The 21,440-nt window shown below is 42.0% G+C and overlaps 1 protein-coding gene across 1 annotated transcript; it reads right to left on the reverse strand.

Annotated features, from left to right (window-relative positions):
* Positions 1 to 11,944: 11,944 nt before the first annotated feature.
* CRYGS (crystallin gamma S) lies at positions 11,945 to 18,141 on the reverse strand. Its single transcript, XM_007935977.2, has 3 exons — positions 18,121 to 18,141; positions 12,815 to 13,057; positions 11,945 to 12,217 (listed from the first exon to the last, which is right to left on the reverse strand). Exons 1-3 carry the CDS (start codon positions 18,139 to 18,141, stop codon positions 11,945 to 11,947), a joined length of 537 nt encoding a protein of 178 aa, XP_007934168.1.
* Positions 18,142 to 21,440: the final 3,299 nt, after the last annotated feature.

Here is a 21,440-nt window from a genome sequence, read left to right on the forward strand (position 1 = left end):
AGTAGACACACATCCTGGAGAGAACAATCATGGGAGAAGGAAGGGCTGCTTATGCACAGGGAGACAGCTCAGGGTGCAGAAGAGTATGGAGGGATGGACATTGGGAAGAGGTAACTATGGGGAGGAAGTGGGAGGGGAGCTGTTGCATTGTAAATTTTGGTCAATGACATGAGACAAAGTATATATGAACTGCTGTATGAAAAGTGAATTTACTCTGTAAATCTTCACCCAAATCAAAATAAAATAAAAAAAAAAGAGTCCAACAGGCAGTCATTTTAAAGGGAATGCTTTCCCTCTAATTTACCTGTTTTGCAAATTACAAAATTGCCATGGATTGGTTTTGCTTAAGAAAGTAAGACATCATGTCTCCACCATCCTTGACAGATCTATGATATGTGTCTTTTTATTTTTGCAGAGCTGACTGGAAGCCAGAGAAATGAAGGAGGAGAAGAGAGAGGATAGTATCAAAGAATGGATTATATAGACTGTATTTTTTATTTGTCTTTCCGATGTAGGCTCACAGACATTCACACATTCCTCCCCAGGCCAGCACTCCAGTTCCCACTTGTTTTTCACAAGCACGACATGAAACCATAGGAGCCACTTACACTGAAAGTGTGCCTCATGTGTCACCTAAATGAGAGAAGTGCTTTCTTTCAATTGTCATATTGGGGGGAAGACTTTTGCAACCAATATCTGTTAAACCAAAGGGCAGTTCTTGACTGTGAGGGTCTAGGAAATCTAGAATGCCTGCTAAAGTCACTTAATCTTTCTCTGACTCAGTTTGTTGGTATGTAAAATGGAAATAATAATAATTGTCTTTCTTTTCTTACATAAGGGGTCTCTAGGTGGTACAAATGGTCAAGCAGTGCCTAAGGTATTTGACTGCTAACCAGAAGGTTGGTGCTTCAAACTCACCAACCGCTCCAGGAAAGGAAGATGAGACAATCTACTTCCATAAAAATTTACCAACTCAGAAACCCAATGAGGGTCACAACTAGTCAGAATCAACTTCATGGCAGTGAGTTTGGTTTGGGGTTTTTTCTAGGGAGCTCTGGTGGCGTAGTGCCTAAGGCATTTGACTGCTAAACAGAAGGCTGGCAATTCAAACCCACCAGCCACTCCCTGAAAGGAAGGTTGGCAATGTACTTCCATAGAGATACCACCTCGGAAACCCAAGGAGACTTTGCTACTAGTCACATTCGACTCCAGGGCAGTGAGTTTGGTTTTGGTTTTTTTGAAAAGTTAGAGGTTTAAACCTACCCAATGGCACCACAGAAGAAAAACCTGATGATCTGCTTCTGTGAAGATTACAGCCAAGAAAATCCCTATGGAGCAGTTCCTGTAACACAAGCGGTGGCCATGGGTCAGAATTGACTCCAAGGCAACAGGTTTAGTTAGTTTTTTTCTTCACATAACCATGGTGAGGACCAAACAAGGTATTCTATATGAAAGAGCTCTACAAATTCTGAAATAGTAGGAGCAAACCTGAGCCTCTGCTGAGTGGTGTAAGACACAGCCCACAAGGCAGGAAAATGTGAATTAACATGCTTGGCTGCTAACTGAAAGTCTGGAGGCTTAAGTCCACCCAGAGATGCTGCAGAAGAAAGTCCTGGTGTTCCACTTTCAAAATATCAGCCATTGATAGCTCAATGGATCTACTCTGATTCACAGGGGGTCACCATGATTCAGAATTGAATCAGTGGTAATTGGTCTTTTCAACTGGTTACAACTACAGGAACCACTGGCTTCTAGAAATGGCCTCAAAAGCTTATTAGTGGTTGGGATGCTTTTTGTTTCTAGTCTACTACCAGCTTGCACGCAGCCCTCTACCCTCTCTTCCTCCCTTCTCTCACCTCCTGTTCACAGGAATACAATCTAACAATTTATCTTTCTGCCAAATACTGGGTCCTCGCCCACTAACCTAGCCAGGGTCACCAGGTTTGCTGGTGAGCTCTGGCAAGACCATCCAATGTGTGCTCAGAAACTGTGGAGGTCAGCACTACAGCCAGGCCCCACCATTGTTCCAGCCTCATGATTGAGTGGACAGGCTAATGTAGCCTATTCAGGGAGGTGGGCCGTGAACAATGGGAACAAAGCCCGGCCTGCTATGCTCACGGAGGCAAAGTGCTGGCAAGGATTTCCCCTGAGAGCTCATCAATTCCAGAACCAATCATCCAGGCTGCTGAGCCCTTGTGGTCGCTGGCTCACAAAAGGGCACGTTGGCTTTGGGGAAAATGGGACCAAAGTGAAAGGAAATGAGTCTGGTTAGCTGAGATAAGAGAAGACTGAGGGCATATCACAAGGCCTGACCCTGTCCCAGTAGAAATAGAGGCCATTAACTTCCCTTTCTCTGCTAGTTACTGCTTCTCTGGCTCTCCTATAACCTCTGCCACTGTCTCCACTCCACTGCTAAAACTGCTCCCTCCAACCTGCTCTCCACGGAAAGATCTCAAAATCACCCACAGAGACCTAAAGCCTCGGTTTAAAGCAGGGAGAGCCTGGAGAGAACACCAGTCCGTGGTTGCCAACTTTTCTATCACCAAGGATTGCTTTTACACTTCTGCCCTCAGAGATCCCATATTTTGGAAAATTTTAGAATAGTAGCTGCCTTTATTGAGTGCCTTTCAGTCATTTGTTGAGCTAAGAATTTTTCCCTTATTAGGTCATCTAATGCCAACAAAGGAGTTCTGGTGGCACAGTGCCTAAGGCATTTGACTGCCAACCAGAAGGTTGGTGGTTCAAACCCACCAGCTGCTCCGCGGAAGGAGGATGGGGCAATCTACTTCAGTAAAGATTTACAACCTCAAAAACCCAATGAGGGTGGACATGAGTTGGAATGACTACTGCTGGGAAATAGGTATAAATATCTCTGCTTTACATATGAAAAAGCTCAGCCTAAGAGATGTTTGTTTGACCCTAATCTCACAACTAGGATTTAGGAGCGTTAGAATTGAACCCAGGTCAGTGTGGCTTCAAAGTCTCTCACACTGCCAGCATTTAAGAAGAAAAAACTCATGTTGTTGTTGTTGTTATGTGCTACCAAGTCATACTCCCAGAAATTCCCTCCTAGGTATATACCCAAGAGAATTGGAAATATATGCAAAAATTAGTACACAAGTGTTTATAACAGCATTATTCAAAATAGCCGAAAGACAGAAATAATCTAAATATGCATCAACTGATGAATGAATAAGCAAAATGCTGTGTAGCTATACAATGGAATATTATTCAGTCCTAAAAAGGAATGAAGTACTGATATAGATTACAGTATGGATAAACCTTGAAATAAGTGTGCTATGTCAAAAAATCAGCCACAGAGAACCACATAGTATATGACTGCATTTGTATAAAATGTCTAGAATAGGCAATTGTTGTTGTTGTTATGTGCCATCGAGTCAGCCCTGACTCATAGCGACCCCTCCTTGGGTTTCCGAGGCAGTATCACTACGGAAGTAGGATTGCCCAACCTTCCTTCCGAGGAGTGGCTGGTGGGTATATGACTGCATTTGTATAAAATGTCTAGAATAGGCAATAGTGGTTGCTTAAGGCTGGAGAGAGGTGGGAAATAAGGTGGGGATACCTAACATTGACTATGGTGATGGTTGCACATTATCTGTGAATACACTAAAAACCATTGAATTGTATGTTTTGAATAGGTGCATTGTGTGGCATTTGAATTATATCGTAATAAAGCTGTCTTTACAAAAAAAGAAAGAAAAGAAATAGTAGTTCAAGCTGTGACTGACAAGGTAACATGATTCTGTCTCTTGAAGGCAGAGAAGCAGAAGTCTCATGGTTCAGTGGAAGAAACACAGCTTTGGAACCAAAGCCACCTGGGCTCTACCATCATCTCCAGGATTAATTAGCCATGTGACCCTGGACAAGTTGTTTTGCCTTTCTGAACTCCAGTTCCTCATCTGTAAACTGGGGTTAATAAGCCCCATCTCACCAAGTTTTTACATTACAAGGGAAAGCCGGCAGCACCTCCGGTTTTAAATTCCCTGATTTTAAAGTCTGAGGCTTGAGTGAAGTAAAGTTGGACTCTGCCTCTTGTGGACAGAGAGGCTTTCCTTGCTTTGAAGTCATACCCACGAGGGATCCTTCTCTCCTGCGTGTACCGGAGCTTGGTGATTCACTGCCCTCTCTCTCCTAAGAAGAACACTTTGGGTGGTGCAAAAGATTAGTGCCCTTGGGTACCAAAAATTTGGAGGTATCAGTACACCCATGGGTACCTCAGAAGAAAGGTCTGGTGACCCATTTCCAAAAAAAATCAGCCATTGAACCCCATGTGGAACACAGTTCTACTCATATATGTATATGTGTGTGTGTGTGTATATATATATATATATATATATATATATATATATATATATTGGAATCGACTTGATGGCAACTGATTTGGTTGTGTGTGCATGTGTGCGTGTGTGTGTGTGCATATGTGAATACCCTGACAGGTTCAGAGAGGAGAATTGACTAGAAGTTAGAGAACAAGGGGGATTTGTGTGTACTGGCTGGGATCTAGCACCAGGGAGAGGCTTATGGGAGAGCTGAGGGAAGCCAAACTCCTATGATAATGAAAATCTGGCTCTTCCTAAAGATGGTGGGATGAGTTGGATGATTCTGCTATATTTCTTCCCAACTAGGAAGCATCTGCCAAAACACAGAAACACTTTTCTAAAAACAAGCGGGGGATAGAAAGAGGTAAAAGAAAGCTAAACAAGTAAAAGGTAAAATGAAATGAAACAAAGCACCAAACATGTTGGTAATAGAGGTATTTTGTTAGGTGTTGTCAAGTCAGTTCTGACTCACAGTGGCCCCCTCTATGACAGAATGAAACATTGCCTGGTCCTGTGCCATCCTCACAATCTTTGCCATGTTTGAGCCCATTGTCACAACCACTGTGTCAGTTTATCTCATTTAGGACCTTCCCCTTTTTGTTGACCCTCCACCTTACCAAGCATGATATCCTTCTCCAAGGACCAATTCTTTCTGACAGCATGACCAAAGTACATGAGAAGTCTCACCATCCTCACTTCCAAGGAGCATTCTGGTTCCAGCATGGTAACCAAGGTGGTAAGGCACATACTATGTACTTTTCATACTTTATCTCATTTTAGTGCTCACAAAGAAGGGGTTATCTTCGTTTTGCAGATAAGGAAATTGAGGGTTATTCATATTAGATTGTGTGACTTACACCTAACCTAAAGAAATGGCAGGGTTTGAATCCACTTCTGTCTAACTGCCCAGAGAAGGGGACTGATTCACTCGTCCATAAACTGGAATGTTGGTACTTAGGGAAGTGCAGCCAGGTCCTTATGAGGGCTGGGGGAAGGGCGCAAGAAGAACTAGATCTCCTTAAGAACTTATACTATGGTATAAGTCTGACAAAGGAGGCTCAAGGAACTGAAAATACTCTTTCAGCTGTAGTCTGCACTGATTAGACAAGACTTAAAACACAGGGGAAAGGTAAATGGTAATGAGCACAGAGAAGAAGACCAGGATGGGGAAACCTCAAGGGGCCTCCACCTCAAGAGAGAAGCCATGGAAAGAGTAGGAATTGTTCAGGCATGAACAAGGCTGACCATGGAGGCAAATTGGAATGATGTTTAAATATCTTACGGATGAAGAACTAGATGGAAAGCAGAACTACCATTGCTTTGCTGATTGAAAGCTACAGGGAGCAGATTTTGGCTCAATGTAAGGACAAAATCAAACCAAACTCACTGCCATCAAGTTGATTCTGACTCATAGGGACCCCATTGGGTTTCTAAGAAGACTGTAAATCTTCACGGAAGCAGACTGCCTCATCTTTCTTCTGTGGAATGGCTGGTGGGTTCAAACCATCAACCTTTTAGTTAGCAGCCAAATACCTTAACCACTAAACCACTAGAGCTCCTTTCAGTGTAAGGAAACACTTCCCAATATTCAGAGCCCTATGATAAGTAAAGATTAGAAACTGGTGGTCCATAGGCCAAATTCAGCTACAGACACATTTTGTTGGCTTGTGGCATGATCTTTTCTTCACTGTATTTAAATGTCTTTCTGTGGGTGCATGTTTTCCTGTTAGGCCACAGCTCACACCACTCCTTGTGCTTTTTATTCTCCATGTAACATGAGTGTAAGTTGCCTTGCTCCTCAGGCAGGATTATTGAATTAAGCAAATAAAAATACAGGAGATCTACACTATACATAAATTATATTTGAATAAAATGTATTTTTAAAAAATATAGGATGTCCAGTTTAATTTGAATTTCAGAAAATGACAAGTAATTTATTAGTATAGCTGTGCAATGCTTAGGCTATACTTATGCCACTTGGGATATACTAATACTGTCTTGTATTTAATCTGGCACTCTTACCCTGGAGGCATTTAACTGGGAGAACCTGATCATGCATTTTGAGGAAGTAGGCTCCACATTTGGGAAATACTCAAGCAGAGATGTGTCCCAGAGGAACACTTGGATGGAAAGTGGGCTAAAAGGGGCTTAATGTACCCTTTTCCTATTTTCTTTCGACTTCTGCTCCAGAGCAACAAAACAATAAAAGGTAGAGGGAGATAAAACTCAGTAACAGCCCAGGTGCTGTTGTGTGTGTGGTGGACAGATGGGGCACCCCATCATTGCTCTAACAACAGAATGTCTACCTGAAGAGCTGGGATTGATTGATTGATAGATGGTGATATTACATGTTTTTGACCTCTAACATCACTTGCCAATAAAATTCCTCTTTGGTGCAAGTTGATTGATGTGTCTGCAGTTGGGGAGAATGGTGAAAATGTTTCTGCCTCAGGGCATGTATCAAGAGGCATATAACATCCCAAAATAATAGTGCTAGCTTATTTATCAAAAGCCATCTTATACTTCTTTGCAACTGTGATTAGTCATCCTGACACTTCTTGTTTGCTTGTCCTGCTGCCAAAATTGCTTCTCCGGTTGTTTTGAACAGACTGTGACCAACTCACCAAAGATTGGAACATGGGAGCAGTTGATTTGAGAGAAGAGACTGACAGCCTCACTCTATCACCACAGCCTCAGTTTCCTCAGTGGAAAATGAGTTAGGGTCTCTAAGGTCACTTCCAAAAACTGTGCCACAAAAATAAGTGTCTATAGTCTTTGGTCATCAGCTAGTCTTTCAGCATCCTCCTTCTGGTCTCTAGAAAATTAGAATGTGTTTGATAGGACTTGAGAGAGCATTTCGTTCAACTCCCTCATTCTGGACATAAAGAAAGTTAGCTTCAGATTAGGATGACAAGGTCCAGGGCAGGTGACTAAAGTCAGCTCTTGGACCAGATCTCTCAGCAGCACAGCCCATGGCTTCCCTATCCTTCGCCTCAGTCCCCTGTCTCTCCCGCCTTGACTTTCACCCATTTCTTAAAGTCCTTCAGCCAAAACAAACAAAATAACAAAAGGCAGCAAAAGATAAGAAAATGAATAAAAGTATTTGTGGAGCAAGTGGTCATCTAGATGCAATGATGGGTCTCTCCTCATCCAGAGCAAAGAAGAATGAAGAAAACCAAAGATGCATGCAAACGATTAGTCCAAGCGACTGGTACACTATGTGATCCTCAGCCTATATGATTATGAGACCAGAAGAACTAGATGATGCCTGGCTACCACTGTCAACTGCTCAGAGGGGGGATCTATGTAGGAGATCCTGGATAGAGTGGGAGAACAATGTGGAACAAAACTCAAAATTATAAAAAAAAAAAAAAAAAAAAAGGATCCCTGCAACTATGGCCCCTGGCTGCCCTTCAGGTCTGGAACTAAACCCACTCCTGTGACTTCCAGCCAAACAAAAGACAGGCATATGAACTGAACATTTACATTAGGTAGATACACTCCCTGGAGAGAACAATCATGGGAGAATAGAAGGGCTGTGTATGCACAGGGAGACAGCTCAGTGAGCAGGGGTGCATGGAAGGATGGGCATTGGGAAGAGATAACTGTGGGGAGGAAGTGGGAGGGGAGCTATTCCGTTGTGGGAAATTGTTGTCAATGTCAGGAGACAAAGTGTATGTGAGCTTGCTATATGGAAAGTGAATTTGCTCTGTAAACTTTCACCCAAATCACAATTTAAAAAAAAAGTGTTTGTGGAGGAGGGAGCTCTGATGGCATAAAGCCTAAGGCATTTGAATGTTAACCAGATGGCTGGTGGTTTAAACCCACCAGTCACTCCTCGGAAGGAAGACTGGGCCATCTACTTCCACAGAGATACCGCCTCGGAAACTCAAGGAGGGGTCTCTATCAGTCAGGATTGACTTGACAGCGTGAGTTTTTTTCTTTGTTTGTTTGTTTTTTTGTTTATGCATCTGAACAAGTACTCCCCTTAGTGATTCTAATTTGTTATTTTTGGGAAAAGCTCTGTGGTAGTTAAGGTTGTATGTCAACTTGTTTGGGTCATGGTTTTGAGTTGCTGGGCAGCTGGATGTAGGTATTCCCCATGTTGAGATTGTAATCACTTCTGTGGTAGAATCTACTGTGAGCAAAGTAGTTGCCTTCAGGGTGTGGCCGGCTCCCAGTATATAAGGAGTAGCTTTGAGGAAGGTCTCTAGCTTTTTGGCACATCTGGATTCTGTATTTGGCTGAGTCTTCATCTCCAATTCTTGGACTTGAACCAGTGATCTGCCATCTCGCCTACTGATCTTAGGATTCTGCCATTTTACTTATCCATCTTGAGTTCATCAGCCCCAGCAGCCTGCAGCTACATGAGTCAGAAGAAGCCTACAACTCCAGTAAGAGCTCTGATAGCATAGTGCCAAAGGCACTTGACTGTTAACCAGAAGGCTGGCGGTTCAAACCCATCAGTCACTCCTTGGAAGAAGGTTGGGCAATCTACTTCTGTAGTGATACCACCTCTGAAACCCAAGGAGGGGTTGCTGTGAGTCAGGTCTGACTCAACAGCACATAACAATAACAATAACAACTCCAGTGGGCCTAGACTAAGAGGTACAGCTGAAGTCCAAGGTCAAGGAGCCTTCACCCAGCCCCCTAGAGTTGGCATTCTGACTCTGGATTTCTAGCCTCCTAAACTGTAATTTTGAATCAAACAACCATATGATCTATGTTCTGGTTACCTAGTGCCTTTCTGACAGAAATATAACACAAATGGGATGGCTTTATTCTCTTACATTTTGGGAGGTTAGAAGTCCAAGTTCAAAATGCCAGGCTCTAGGAGCTATGTGAAAGCCCCTCAACCTTGGGCTTCAGCTCTGCCTCTTGCTCCCGGCCCACTGAAGCTAGAGGCATCTCTTCACTCAGGCAGCTACTGGCTGCTGAGGCTAATAAGCCTAAGGCCAACAAATAAAATGGCACACTCCCAATGTTACCAAACCACATGGCAGGCCATTAATTCAAGTCCATTGAAAGTCCCAAGGTCAGCAGAACATGGCGGGCTGCTGAACAATAATACGGTTACATGCAGGGTTCAAGTGTACCATAAGCTTGAGACCATTTCCAAAGCTCTTTCTTATATATAGGAAGCAGACCACATACCCAAAGCAGCTACTCAGCTGCTTGTGATAGATCCCACCATGGAGTTGATTACCAGTCTCATCATGGGGAATACTACATCCAGCTGCCCAGCCACTCAACCAGGCCCAGCCAAGTTGACACACACCTTAACCACAATGATCTACTTTGCTGGGAATGACAAATTGAAGAGGAATGGTATGGCATTCGTCATCACAAAGAATGTTTCAAGATCTATCCTGAAGTACAATGCTATCAGTGATAGGATAATATCCATATGCCTACAAGGAAGACTAACTAATATTACTATTCAAATATATGCACCAACCACCAAAGCCAAAGATGAGAAAATTGAAGATTTTTATCAACTTCTGCAATCTGAAATCGACCAAACATGCAATCAAGATGTGCTAATTATCACTGGTGACTGTAATGCAGTTGGAAACAAAGAAGAATCACTGGTAGCCAGAAAATTTGCCTTGGTGATAGAAATAACACTATAGATCACATGATAGAATTTTGCAGGACCAATGACTTATTCATTGCAAATGCCTTTTTTCAATATCCTTTCACCATACTTATTCAATCTGTATCCTGAGAAAATAATCAGAAACCTGGACTATAGGAAGAAGAACGTGGCATCAGGATTGGAGGAAGACTCATTAGCAACCTGCAATATGCAGATTACACAATTTTGCTTGTTGAAAATGAGGACAACTTGAAGCACTTACTGATGAAGACTGAAGAGTATAGTCTGCAGTATGGATTACACCTCAATATAAGAACAAAAATCCTCACAAGTGGACTGATAAGCAGCATCAAAATAAATGGAGAAAAGATTGAAGCTGTCAAAGACTTCATATTACTTGGTTCTATAATCAACACCAGTGGAGTAGCAGTCAAGACATCAGAAGATGTATTGCATTGGGCAAATCTGCTGCAAAAGACCTCTTTCAAGTGCTGAAGAGCAAAGATGTTTCCTTGAACACTAAGGTGAACCTGGCACAAGCTATGGTATTTTCAATCGCCTCATATGCATGTGAGAGCTGGACAAAGAATAAGGAAGACCAAAGAAGATTCAACGCTTTTGAGTTGTGGTGCTGGCAAAGAATACTGAAAAGTATTATGGGCTGCTAAAAGAACTAACAAGTGTGTCTTGGAAGAAGTGCAGCTGGAATAGTCCTTGGAAGCAAAAATGGCCAGACTTCATCTCCCCTACTTCCATCATGTTGTCAGAAGGGACCATTCCCTGGAGAAGGATATCATGCTTGGTAAAGTGGAGGGTCAACGAAAAAGGGGAAGACCCTCAACAAGATGGATTGACACAGTGGCTACAATGATGGGCTCAGGTATGGCACAGATCATGGGGGTAGCACAGGACCAGGCAGTGTTTTATTCTGCTGTACATAGGGTCACTATGAGTCAGAGACGACTCATCGGCACCTAACAGCAAACTGTAAGAGAATAAATTTCTGTTCCTTAAAGCCATCTACTCATGGTACTTCTGTTAGAGTAGCACTAGAGAACCAAGACAAGCTCCAAGAGGACATGGGCTTTGCCATCTCTTTTAAAGAATGATGTATTCAGAATACCCCACGTTTACTCAGATGCTCACTAAATACTCCTGAGGATGCTGTGCTTTCTTCATCGTTTGCCTCCTCATCAAGATTAAATAGTACAAGCTTGAGTTACTCAAATTAAATAAAACTAGATAAAATCAAATTATAATTATTGTGAAGTAGGGAGAAACTGAATACTATGTCCTTTCTTTTTACAGAAAAACTGAATTTAAGGTGAAGCGTAAACTGACACAGAAGTGTCTGGATCTTAAACAAGGAACTTTAGGTGACTTATGATGCCACATTTTTCAAGAGCCCTGATTTTACTGGTCATTTTTGATAGGTGTTCTGCCTCTTCAATCAGATCTTCAGCCAATATGTTTTGAATGAGTGAGTTGGAAATAAAGAGAAAAGAACAAGGGCTTGGGACACAGAAATAGCCTGAATCAAACTTTGGCTCCTCCATCCATCACCTGATGAACTCAGCCAAGTTTTTAATCTAAGCCTCAGTTTCCTTATTTGTAAAACACAAATTAATCATCTCTCATATTGGTTTGTTGTGAATAGAAAATGGGATGTTATAGGCACTCAATAAGTGGCAACTATTATAACTGTTAATTAATGCAAAACATAAGCAAAAAGAACCACCACATGGCACTATGATTTTTCTAATTCTTTAATGCAGTCCCATTTGGTTTAGCACAAAGATCTAGACTGATAAGCTGAAGGATGTGTTGCTTTGTGTAACTGCCCAGTGTGGGGGGCACTACATTGCTGGTTCCTAAAAGCATTTAAAGGGAGGCATTATAGTCAGCAGAGGAATTCAAAGCCCATTGTTTTATTTATGCATGTACGGACCACTAGGCCAGCCAGCCTTTAGCCCCCAGGAGGAATCGTGTGGTTCCATTCATATCATTACTCCACAATGCGGCGGAAAGACTGAACAGCTGGGGACGCTGCACCCCAGTCGATGGGCTTCCGGTACTCCTTCTTGTCCAGGAGGTACTGCCTGCCACGATAATTGGGCAGCTCATAGAAAATCCAGGCCCCCTCCAGCACCTTACAGGAGTGGATCTCTCGCATGTGAAACTGCTCCATGACGGAAGGGCAATCTTGAGTGGTTTCATACATCTGGCCACTGAAATCCCCTTTGTCAAAGAACTGAAGCTTATACTGGGTTCCGCTAGACTGAAGAAACAGGAGGAAATGAACAGCAAAACATTATGGAAATCACCAGCAGGTCAAGAACTCAGAGAACCTAATGGTTCAGAACCTACTATCTTGAAAGCCTGGTGATCTGAACTCTCTTCCCCACCAAGATAACTGACTTTCTCTATGAGACAAAAATTAATTCTTTAACATACTCAAGAGGTAGAGAGAAGAGCTATGGAAATAATTAGTATATTCAGTCTTATGAACTTCCCTAAGATTTTATTCAAGCCTTAGAAGCCAACAAAAGACACGCATCCATTACCAAAAACCAAACTCATGCCACTGAGTCATGTTTGACTCATAGCGACCCTGTAGAACAAAGTAGAATTGCCCCATAGGGTTTCTAAGGCTATAAATCTTTACAGAAGCAGATTGTTACATCTTTCTCCAGTGGGTGGGTTTGACCTTAGGGTTAGCAGCCAAGCACATTAACTACTGCATCCCTAGCTCCTTAGGCACCCATCAAGACTTGGGAAAACCTTAAGATAACTCTTTCAGATAAGTAAAAATGAGAATGAGAGAGCAAGAGAGTGACAGAACAAGAGTGAGAGCATGCAAGTCTCAAACTCTCACCAGGTGAATGGCTCTGCAGGAGCTCAGGCGGTCGTTGATGCCCAACCAACGCTGGTACTCCGAGTATTCACCCTGGGGTAAGATGTACATGTGTCCAGCAAAGTTGGGCCTTTCGTACACAACCCAGGTGCCTCCTTCCACTCTAATGGAGTTGCAGCGGTTCAGGTATGTGTGGAGATCGGCACAGTCACAATCACAGTCATAGTGGCGGCCTTGGAAATTCTTCTCTTCATAGAAAGTAATCTGAAGGAAGGGCAACCAAAGAAAATAACTGAGGAGGTGGGAGGCTTTATTCAATAATGAAATAAAAACTAATAACAGTTTTTAATTTAGAAATTCCTTTCTCCTCAATTTTAAGAAGAAAATATGTCATTGTACCTCACCCCACAATATTTGTTTTCTAGAAGACAACTTTAGTTGTCAACAACATGTATGAGTACTTCCTGAAGACTTAAAAAAAAGCCAAACAGAAAACTGCTTTAATATCAACAAACAACTTCAGACTCAAGTTCATTGCTTCCTCTTTTATGTTTATTGCATTATCTTACAAATTCTCCATATATTCTGTCTCTCCCACCAAATTTCTTCCAAAGCTAAGAACCAAGCCTTAAGCAGTTATGAATCTCTTGTGGGAACATTGACAGGCTGTCAATAATTGCTTGATGAAGATAAATGAGTTTCTGATGCAGAAATTCATGCCAGGTGAGATGGAAAATCCAGCGAGAGGAAAAAAAAAAAACCCTAGACCCAAGCTTTAGAAAGCTTGTTTTAGGTGAATATACAGCATACATGTATGAAAATATGTTCTCTACTATTGGTTTATTGCCAGCAGAGTTGTTGCAAAGTAATCCAAATGATAAGGTATGCACATTCTTTGCTTCAAATTCTTATTTGTTTCTCAAGTTTCTAGCGCAATGCCTGGGGCATTAATCTCTGAGACAGTGGATCTCTGAATGGTGCTAGAAACTATGCTACCCAAAAATAATACACCTGAGTTCTGCAGCTGCCACTCCACAACCTGCTCCATTACCTTACTCCAAAAACCAAACTCACTGCGGTCCAGTCGAATACGACTCATAGCGAGCCCTCCTTGGGTTTCCCAAGCAGTATCACTACAGAAGTAGATTACCCAAACTTCCTTCCGAAGACTGCTAACTTCTGGTTAGCAGTCAGATGCCTTAGCTACTACACCAACAGAGCTCCTATTACCTTAGTCATCACCAATCTGGGCCTCAGCATCACATTTGTAAAAGATTAGATTAGATTAGAAGTCCTGGCTTCTAATAAATAAAATTTAGAGAGCCTTTCCTAGGGGTTCTGGTAGTGTAGTGCCTAAGGCACTTGACTGCTAACCAGAAGGCTGGCGGGTCAAATCCACCAGCCACTCCTCGGAAGAAAGATGGGCAATCTACTTCCGTAGTGATACTGCCTCAGAAACGGGCCCGACTCAATGGCATATAACAACAACAGAGCTTTTCCTGGTTAAAAACAGAGGATGGCGTTCCCAGGAGTTTCTAGGTCTTCACCGAGCAGTTGATGAAAACAAGGCCAAACGGTCTCGAGTCTGTCCCTTCTTGCTCTGTTGTTGTTGTTATGTGCCGTCAAGTCGACCGACTCATAGCGACCCCTCCTTGGGTTTCAGAGGTAGTATCACTACAGAAGTAGATTGGCCAACCTTCCTTGTTGCTCTACAATTCCACAATCCAAACTCACTTGCTGGGTTGTAATTCAAACTGAAACCACAGAAAGGTGTCAAGCGGTTTCCTGGTATTATGCTGCCACCTTGTGGCTGATTTGTTTTATCATTTTAAATGTGAAAAACAAAAGCCATTTCAGATGTAAGGAGAGGAGCCTGGTAAAAGTGTCTTGCAGGGATTTTTAAAATGAGGATTAAGAGATAAGTAGGGGTTTTCTAAGGAGCTCTGGTGGCGCGGTGCCTAAGGCCTGTGACTGCTAACCAGAAGACTGGCGGTTCAAACCCACCAGCCACTCCTGGAAAGGAAGGTTGGGCAATCTACTTCCTTAGTGATACCACCTCGGAAACCCAAGGAGGGGTCGCTATGAGTCGGATCTGACTCGATGGCAGTGCGTTTGGTTTTGGTTTAGAGGTTTTCTGGAGGAAAAAGGAAGAGAACAAGCCTGATCAAAAGAATAAAGGCGTAAAAGAACATGGATGGCCCACACTAGCCAAAACCAAACTCAGTGCCATTGAGTCCTTTCCGACTCATAGCGACCCCTCCTTAGGTTTCGGAGACGGACCCACAGCCTCTCCTCAGAAGGAAGGTTGGGCAATCTACTTCCGTAGTGATACGGCCTCAGAAACACAGGGAGGGGTCGCTATGAGTCAGAACCAACTCAACGAGTGTGTTTGATCTCTACGGAAGTAGATTGCCCAATCTTCCTTTTGAGGAGTGGCTGGTGGGTTGAACTGCCAGCCTTCTGGTTAGCAGTCAAATGCCTTAGGCACTATGCCACCAGAGCTCCAGATGGCCCACTAAAGGACAATAAATTCATTAAGACTAGTGCACAGTGGGTATGTAGCGCAGTATTAGGAAATAAAGCCAGAAAAATGACACAGGAACTATGCTGAATTTCTTCAGTGATTTTGTGGGAGAAATAGTGTATGCAGTGCTTTGTGCCCATAAACAGGTGGCTTTAGTGGTCCAGGTGAGAGATGATGAGGGACACTTGAAAGGCAGCTCCAATGTGAATAACCATGTCAAGAAATTTGGCATTTGGTGACTAATCAGATGAAGGGAATGAAGGAGAGGAAGAAACCAAGAATGACCCATAAAAGGGCATGAATCTCATTCTCTTCTACTCCATATGATCCTTTCTAAATAGTAATATACTAGTAATTCCTTCTTCCGCCTTAATTTTTTCCCTTCCCATTTCTGCCTAGGCCCTTGACTGCTAACCAGAAGGCTGGCGGTTCAAACCCAGCCACCCCTCGAAAGGAAAGTTGGACAATCTACTTCCGTAGTGATACCGCCTCAGAAACCCAAGAAGGGGTCACTATGAGTTGGGTCCGACTTGACGGCACACAACAACAAAAGCTTCCTTTTCCCTTCCCACCCTTCAGTCATCGGCTGTCTCCTCCATTTCTTTATCTCTTCCAGTTTCCTTCCCTATCTTAGCATCTCCGTTACTATGGAATCAACTCTGATTCATAGTGACCCTATAGGACAGAGTAGAACTGCCTTATAGGGTTTCTTAAGGTGCTAAAACTTTACAGAAGCAGACTGCCATGTCTTTTCCCTGTGACACAGCTGGTAGCAAGTTCAAACTGCTGACCTTTCAGGTAACAGCCAAGTGCTTAACCACTGCACAACCAGGGCTCCTTATCTTAGCATAGCACATATTTAGAGATATCATGGTACCTCAGTTTATAGGTGAAGGAAAAAAAAATCCTAGCACCACTCATGAATTCAGCTATGGATCCCCTACTTACTAGCTGTGCAAACTTGGACAAGGCACTGAGTCTCTCAAACACAGTATCTTCATTTGTAAACTAGATTAACTACCATAGAAGGTTGTTGTGAGGGTCCAATAGGATAACGTGGATAAAGCATTTAGGTTAAATATCTGCCTTATAATTGCCTATAAGCTTTTACTACAACTGTTATCACAGATGATGAGGTTAAGTGATTTACTTAAGACCAGTAGGCAGTTAAATGTTATTTTCAGGCAAATCAATGAACTGCAGCACACAACTCGTTCCTAATTTGTAGCTCCTTTTTTTTTTATCTCCCTTTGCTGCCTCCTACGGGCAAAGCTAGCTCTGTTCCACATGGCAGCATTTACTGTCTTTGAAACTGAACAAGACTGATCTCGAGAGTGTGAGAGGCTTTTCCCAAGGCCTGTGAAATATCTTTAGGAGAATCAAGGGAACTTTTCTAAGGATAGATTCTAAATTCTGTAATTCATATGCTCTACTTTACCTTTGGTTGTTGGCCAGCTATTCACCAAAAAGAAGACTTTGCAAGGGACATGCTATTGGAACTGGTATTATTCCCTTAAAGCACATGGATAGCCCTTCCAAACTAAGGACTTCAAATTCTTTGTAGTGAAATTTGCGTAACATACTTTTAAGATCCTCACAGAACTAAGGAAAAAGCTCTAGTGGTGTAGTGGTTAAGGCACTTAGCTGTTAACCAAAAGGTTGGTGGTTGAACCTACCAGCTGCTCTGCAGAAGAAAGATGAAGCAGTCTGCTTCTGTAAAGATTTACAGCCTTGGAACCCAGTGGGAGTTGCTATGAGTCAGAATTGACTCAATAGCAGTGAGAAAGAGAGACAGCACTAAAGACACTCTTTATTTTTCTACTCAAACCTCTTGGATGACAAGTAGGATTATTAGTTCTGTCTTCCAAAAGGGGAAAAACAGGCAATAACCAGTTGTGGGACAAGTTAACAGGTGCCTCCTGACACAGTGGGATGGTGCAATGGGAGGTACTCAGCATTGCTTATGTTGTTTTCTTGCCAAAAGTGTTTAATCTAAATCCAAATATGAGGAGATGCTTAGACAAATAAAAATTGCAGGACTTTCTACAAGACACCTAGCTTAGACTTTGAAAAATGTCAATGTCTCAAAACACAAAAGATAAAGACTGTTCTAGATTAAAAAAAAAAAAAAAAAACACTTTGCCATCAAGTCCTAATTGGAGTCCTGATGGCTCAGTGGTCAGTGGTTAAGTGCTCAGATGCTAACTGAAAGGCTGGCGGTTCAAACCCACCAGATGCTCCTTTGGAGAAAGATGTAGCAATCTGCTCCTGTAAAGGTTTCATTGGAAGCCCTATGAGAGTTCTACTCTGTCCTACAAGTCAGAATTGACACGTGGGTTCAAACTCAACCTTTAGTTTAGCAGCCAAATGCTTTAACCACCATGTCATTGGAGCTTCTTAGAACATTAAAGGTTGTGGTTGAATTTCACAAAACCCATTTTTAAATGAATACCAAAATTCTGTAGTTTACATAATCCTCTTATCAGCATGTCCTATTCCTGTGGCGATACAAAGAATGTGAGCTGCTGAAAGGCTGAAACCATATTTATACATTATTTACTTGTACAGTATTCAACATCACACTACACATAAAGATATACTCTTAATTTAAATAAAAAAAAAAGTGTTGGGTAATTCTGTTAGAGTGAAAATACAATAAGGATTTAACCTTCCCTCCTAATCCCAGCCTACTCTATCATACCTACAGACAACTAGGCAAAAACTTTTCTCATTGTTTCTTTCGTTGGATCGTTAGATGAAAAGAAAGCAGGCAGGCCAGAAACCAGTATGACCATTTACTTACCTTGTTTCCAGTTTTAGACATTTTTGGTGCATAGGTTGGTTTCCCCAGTGCTGAAAGAAATTCAGGAATAGCTACAGAGAGTTAGAGGCACAGAAACAACATTTATAGTGGGCCAGTTTCAAATCAAACATTTGCTTGGTCATGAGAATCGGATCCAAAAATTGAGTCAGTCATTTGGAGGCTATTGATGGTTTCTAGAAAAACAATTGGGATTATGAAATAAAGAAAAGCTTCAGCACCCCCAGTAATGCTTACCAAGCCTTGCTGCATTACAGATTTTGCTGAGTCAAGACACCAAAACCCAGCCAAAGTTTTCAAAATTAAAAACATAAAAGTCCCGCTTTCCTGGGCAGTTTTGTTTTTTTAATAAGCATCCCCTCCAAAATCTCTACAGCCTTTTTTCTTTAACAAAGGTTGCAGGAAGCAGGATTCAAAAGATTACCTTCTGTTCTGAACAGCAGTGACATGTTCCAAAGGTAACAAACCTTGCATATTATGGGCTGAATTGTGTCTCCCAAAAAGACATATTGAAGAGCTCTGGTGGCGTATGCCAGAAGGCTGGTGGTTCAAACCCACCAACCACTCCCTGGAGGGAAGATTGGGCAATCTATTTCCATAGTGATACTGCCTCGGAAACCCAAGGACAGGTCGCTATGAGTTGAAATCGATTTGACGGCAGTGCGTGTGTGTGTTTGTTTTTGTTAAGTCCCAGTACCTATGAAAGTGACCAATTTGAAAATAGTGTCTTTGCACACATTACTTAAACATGAGTTCACACTGCAGAAGGCTATGCCCTAATCCAACAAGTGCCCTTATAAAAAGAGACAGACCAACCAATGCAGAAGGAAGACTGCCATGTGAAGACTGAGGCAGTTTGGAGTTACGCTGCCATAACCTAGGAGCACCTGGAGCCGCCAGAAACTGGGAGATGAGGAAGAATCTTCCCTTAAAGACTTCAAGAGCATGACTCTACCAATACCCTACATTCAGATGGTCCAGACACCAGAACTATGAGAACAAACTTGTTGTTTTAATCTACCCAGTTTGTGGTACTTTGTTATAGCAGCTATAGTGAACTGACACAGATGACAATTAAAGATAATCCACAATTCTGTGTCTGAAAAAAATAACACTACAAAGGGCATTTTTCAGATGATTTGCAAAAATTTTAATTTGGACTGTATTTAACTCGAGGTAATAAATAGTATTGTTGTTAGTTGCTGTGGAGTGGGCTGACTCATGGCTACCTCAGGTTTAACAGAATGAAACATTGCCTGGTCCTGCACAATCTTCACAATTGCTGGTTTGTTTGAGCCTATTGTTGTAGCTATTAATAGCATTGTTATCAATGAAACTTCCTGAATTTGAATGGCTGTACTATGATTAGGTAAGAGACTGTCTTTGTTTTTAAATACATGATAACATATTTAGGAGTAAAAAATTATGATGTCAGCCCCACTTACTCTCAAATTGCTGCACAAAAATACTACTGCATTGTTGTCAGCTGTTGGTGAGTTGGCCCCTGCCTCGTGACAACTCTATGTGCCAGTCCTAAGCCATCCCCATCATTTGTTGTGATCCACAGGGTTTTCACTGGCTGAGTTTTGGAAGTAAATCACCATGCCTTTCTTCCAAGCAATGTCTTAGTCTGGAAGCTCCACTGAAGCCCATTCAGCATCATAACAAGATGCAAACTTCCACTAACAGATGCTGGTACTTGTGCTTGAGGTGTACTGGCCAGGAATCGAACCTGGGTTTCCTGCATGGAAGATGAGAACTGTACCACTGAACCACCACTGCCCCTAATATTATATAGAGAGTGGTAAAGCAACTGGAGCAGAATGTTAACAATTGGTAAATCTACACAAATGGGAGTTCACTGACTGATTTTTTCAACTATGCTATAAATTTGAAATTTTAAAAAAAACACAAATTAAAGAGACTTCTGGTAAGATGGCGGACTAGGCAGAAAGACTGCACAAACCCACTTCAACAAAGAAAAGGGGAACCAATTAACACAGACACAGAAGATAATCTTGGACCCCTGAGCCTTGAAGGAAAGGACATAGAAGTGGACTAAACCCCAACTAGCAGAAGAATTTGCATGAAAATACCAACAAAGGAGACATATAGAACTGCAGTCTGGCAGCAATCCTGACAGCATGGCACAGACAGCTTGGAGAATGCCGAGTCTGGTAGGACCTAACAATTAACCTAAAAATCAGCCCTGCTAGCAGGGACTGCACAGAGGACTGCTCTGGTGGCTGGTGAATAAAAGGAGAAGCAGCGAAGAGGAGGGTGGGCTGAGCTGTGGATTTTGACACAGCTACACCCACACCTCCTGCAACTTCACTTACTGAGCGATAGCCACCACCTCCATCTCCACCAACAGGCCAACGATAAAAACCACCAAGAGAAGTCTGAATCACCTTGGATGCTCTTCACAAACAGTTAACAGAGATCTAAATACAACAATGCCACTATGCCTTGGAGACAAGAGACCATCACAGTCCACACAAACAAGCAAGATAAAGGGATAGAAACAAGGGAGCAGGATACAGACCCAGAACACATCCCTAAGGAAGAAGCAGCATTGAAACTCTCTGATAAGGAATTCAAAAGAATTATATTTATGTATCTTCAAAGGATTGAGAGACAGACCAAAGAAAACACAGAAAAAACCCAGAAGAATTTTGGAAGAAAATATAAGAACAAAATGACAAAATAAATGAAAAATTATAAATGATACTAAATCTACAGACAGAAACCCAGAAGATTAATACTAAATTATCAGGAATAGATAATACATTGGAAGGGCAAAGGAGGAGAATTGATGCAACGGAAAAAAGAATTAATGGTACTGAAGACAAATACCTGAATACTTCTTTGGAAAGGGATCAATCAGAAAAAAAAAAATCAAAACAAAATGAAGAAAGCCTAAGGTTCATGTGGGATACCATCAAAAGGAATAACTGTCATTGGAATTCCAGAACAGGAAGAAAAAAATAAAGCCACTGAGGAAATGGTCCAAGATTTGCTGGAGGAGAACTTCCCTGATATGATGAAAGATGTGAATATATCCATTCAGGAAGTCCAATGAACCCCATACAGGATAGACCCCAAAAGAAAATCACCAAGACACATATCATCAAACTCATCAAAACCAAAGACAGGGTTTTTACCGGCAAGATGGTGGACTAGGCAGAAGGACTGCACAGATGCTCTTCAACAAAGAAAAGGGAAACCAATTAACACAGACACAGAAGATAATCTTGGATCCCTGAGCCTTGAAGGGAAGGATACAAAAGTGGACTAAACCC

Source organism: Orycteropus afer, unplaced genomic scaffold (assembly GCF_000298275.1).
Source record: "Orycteropus afer afer isolate SDZICR_OR568_19922 unplaced genomic scaffold, OryAfe1.0 scaffold00032, whole genome shotgun sequence".
NCBI lineage: Eukaryota > Metazoa > Chordata > Mammalia > Tubulidentata > Orycteropodidae > Orycteropus > Orycteropus afer.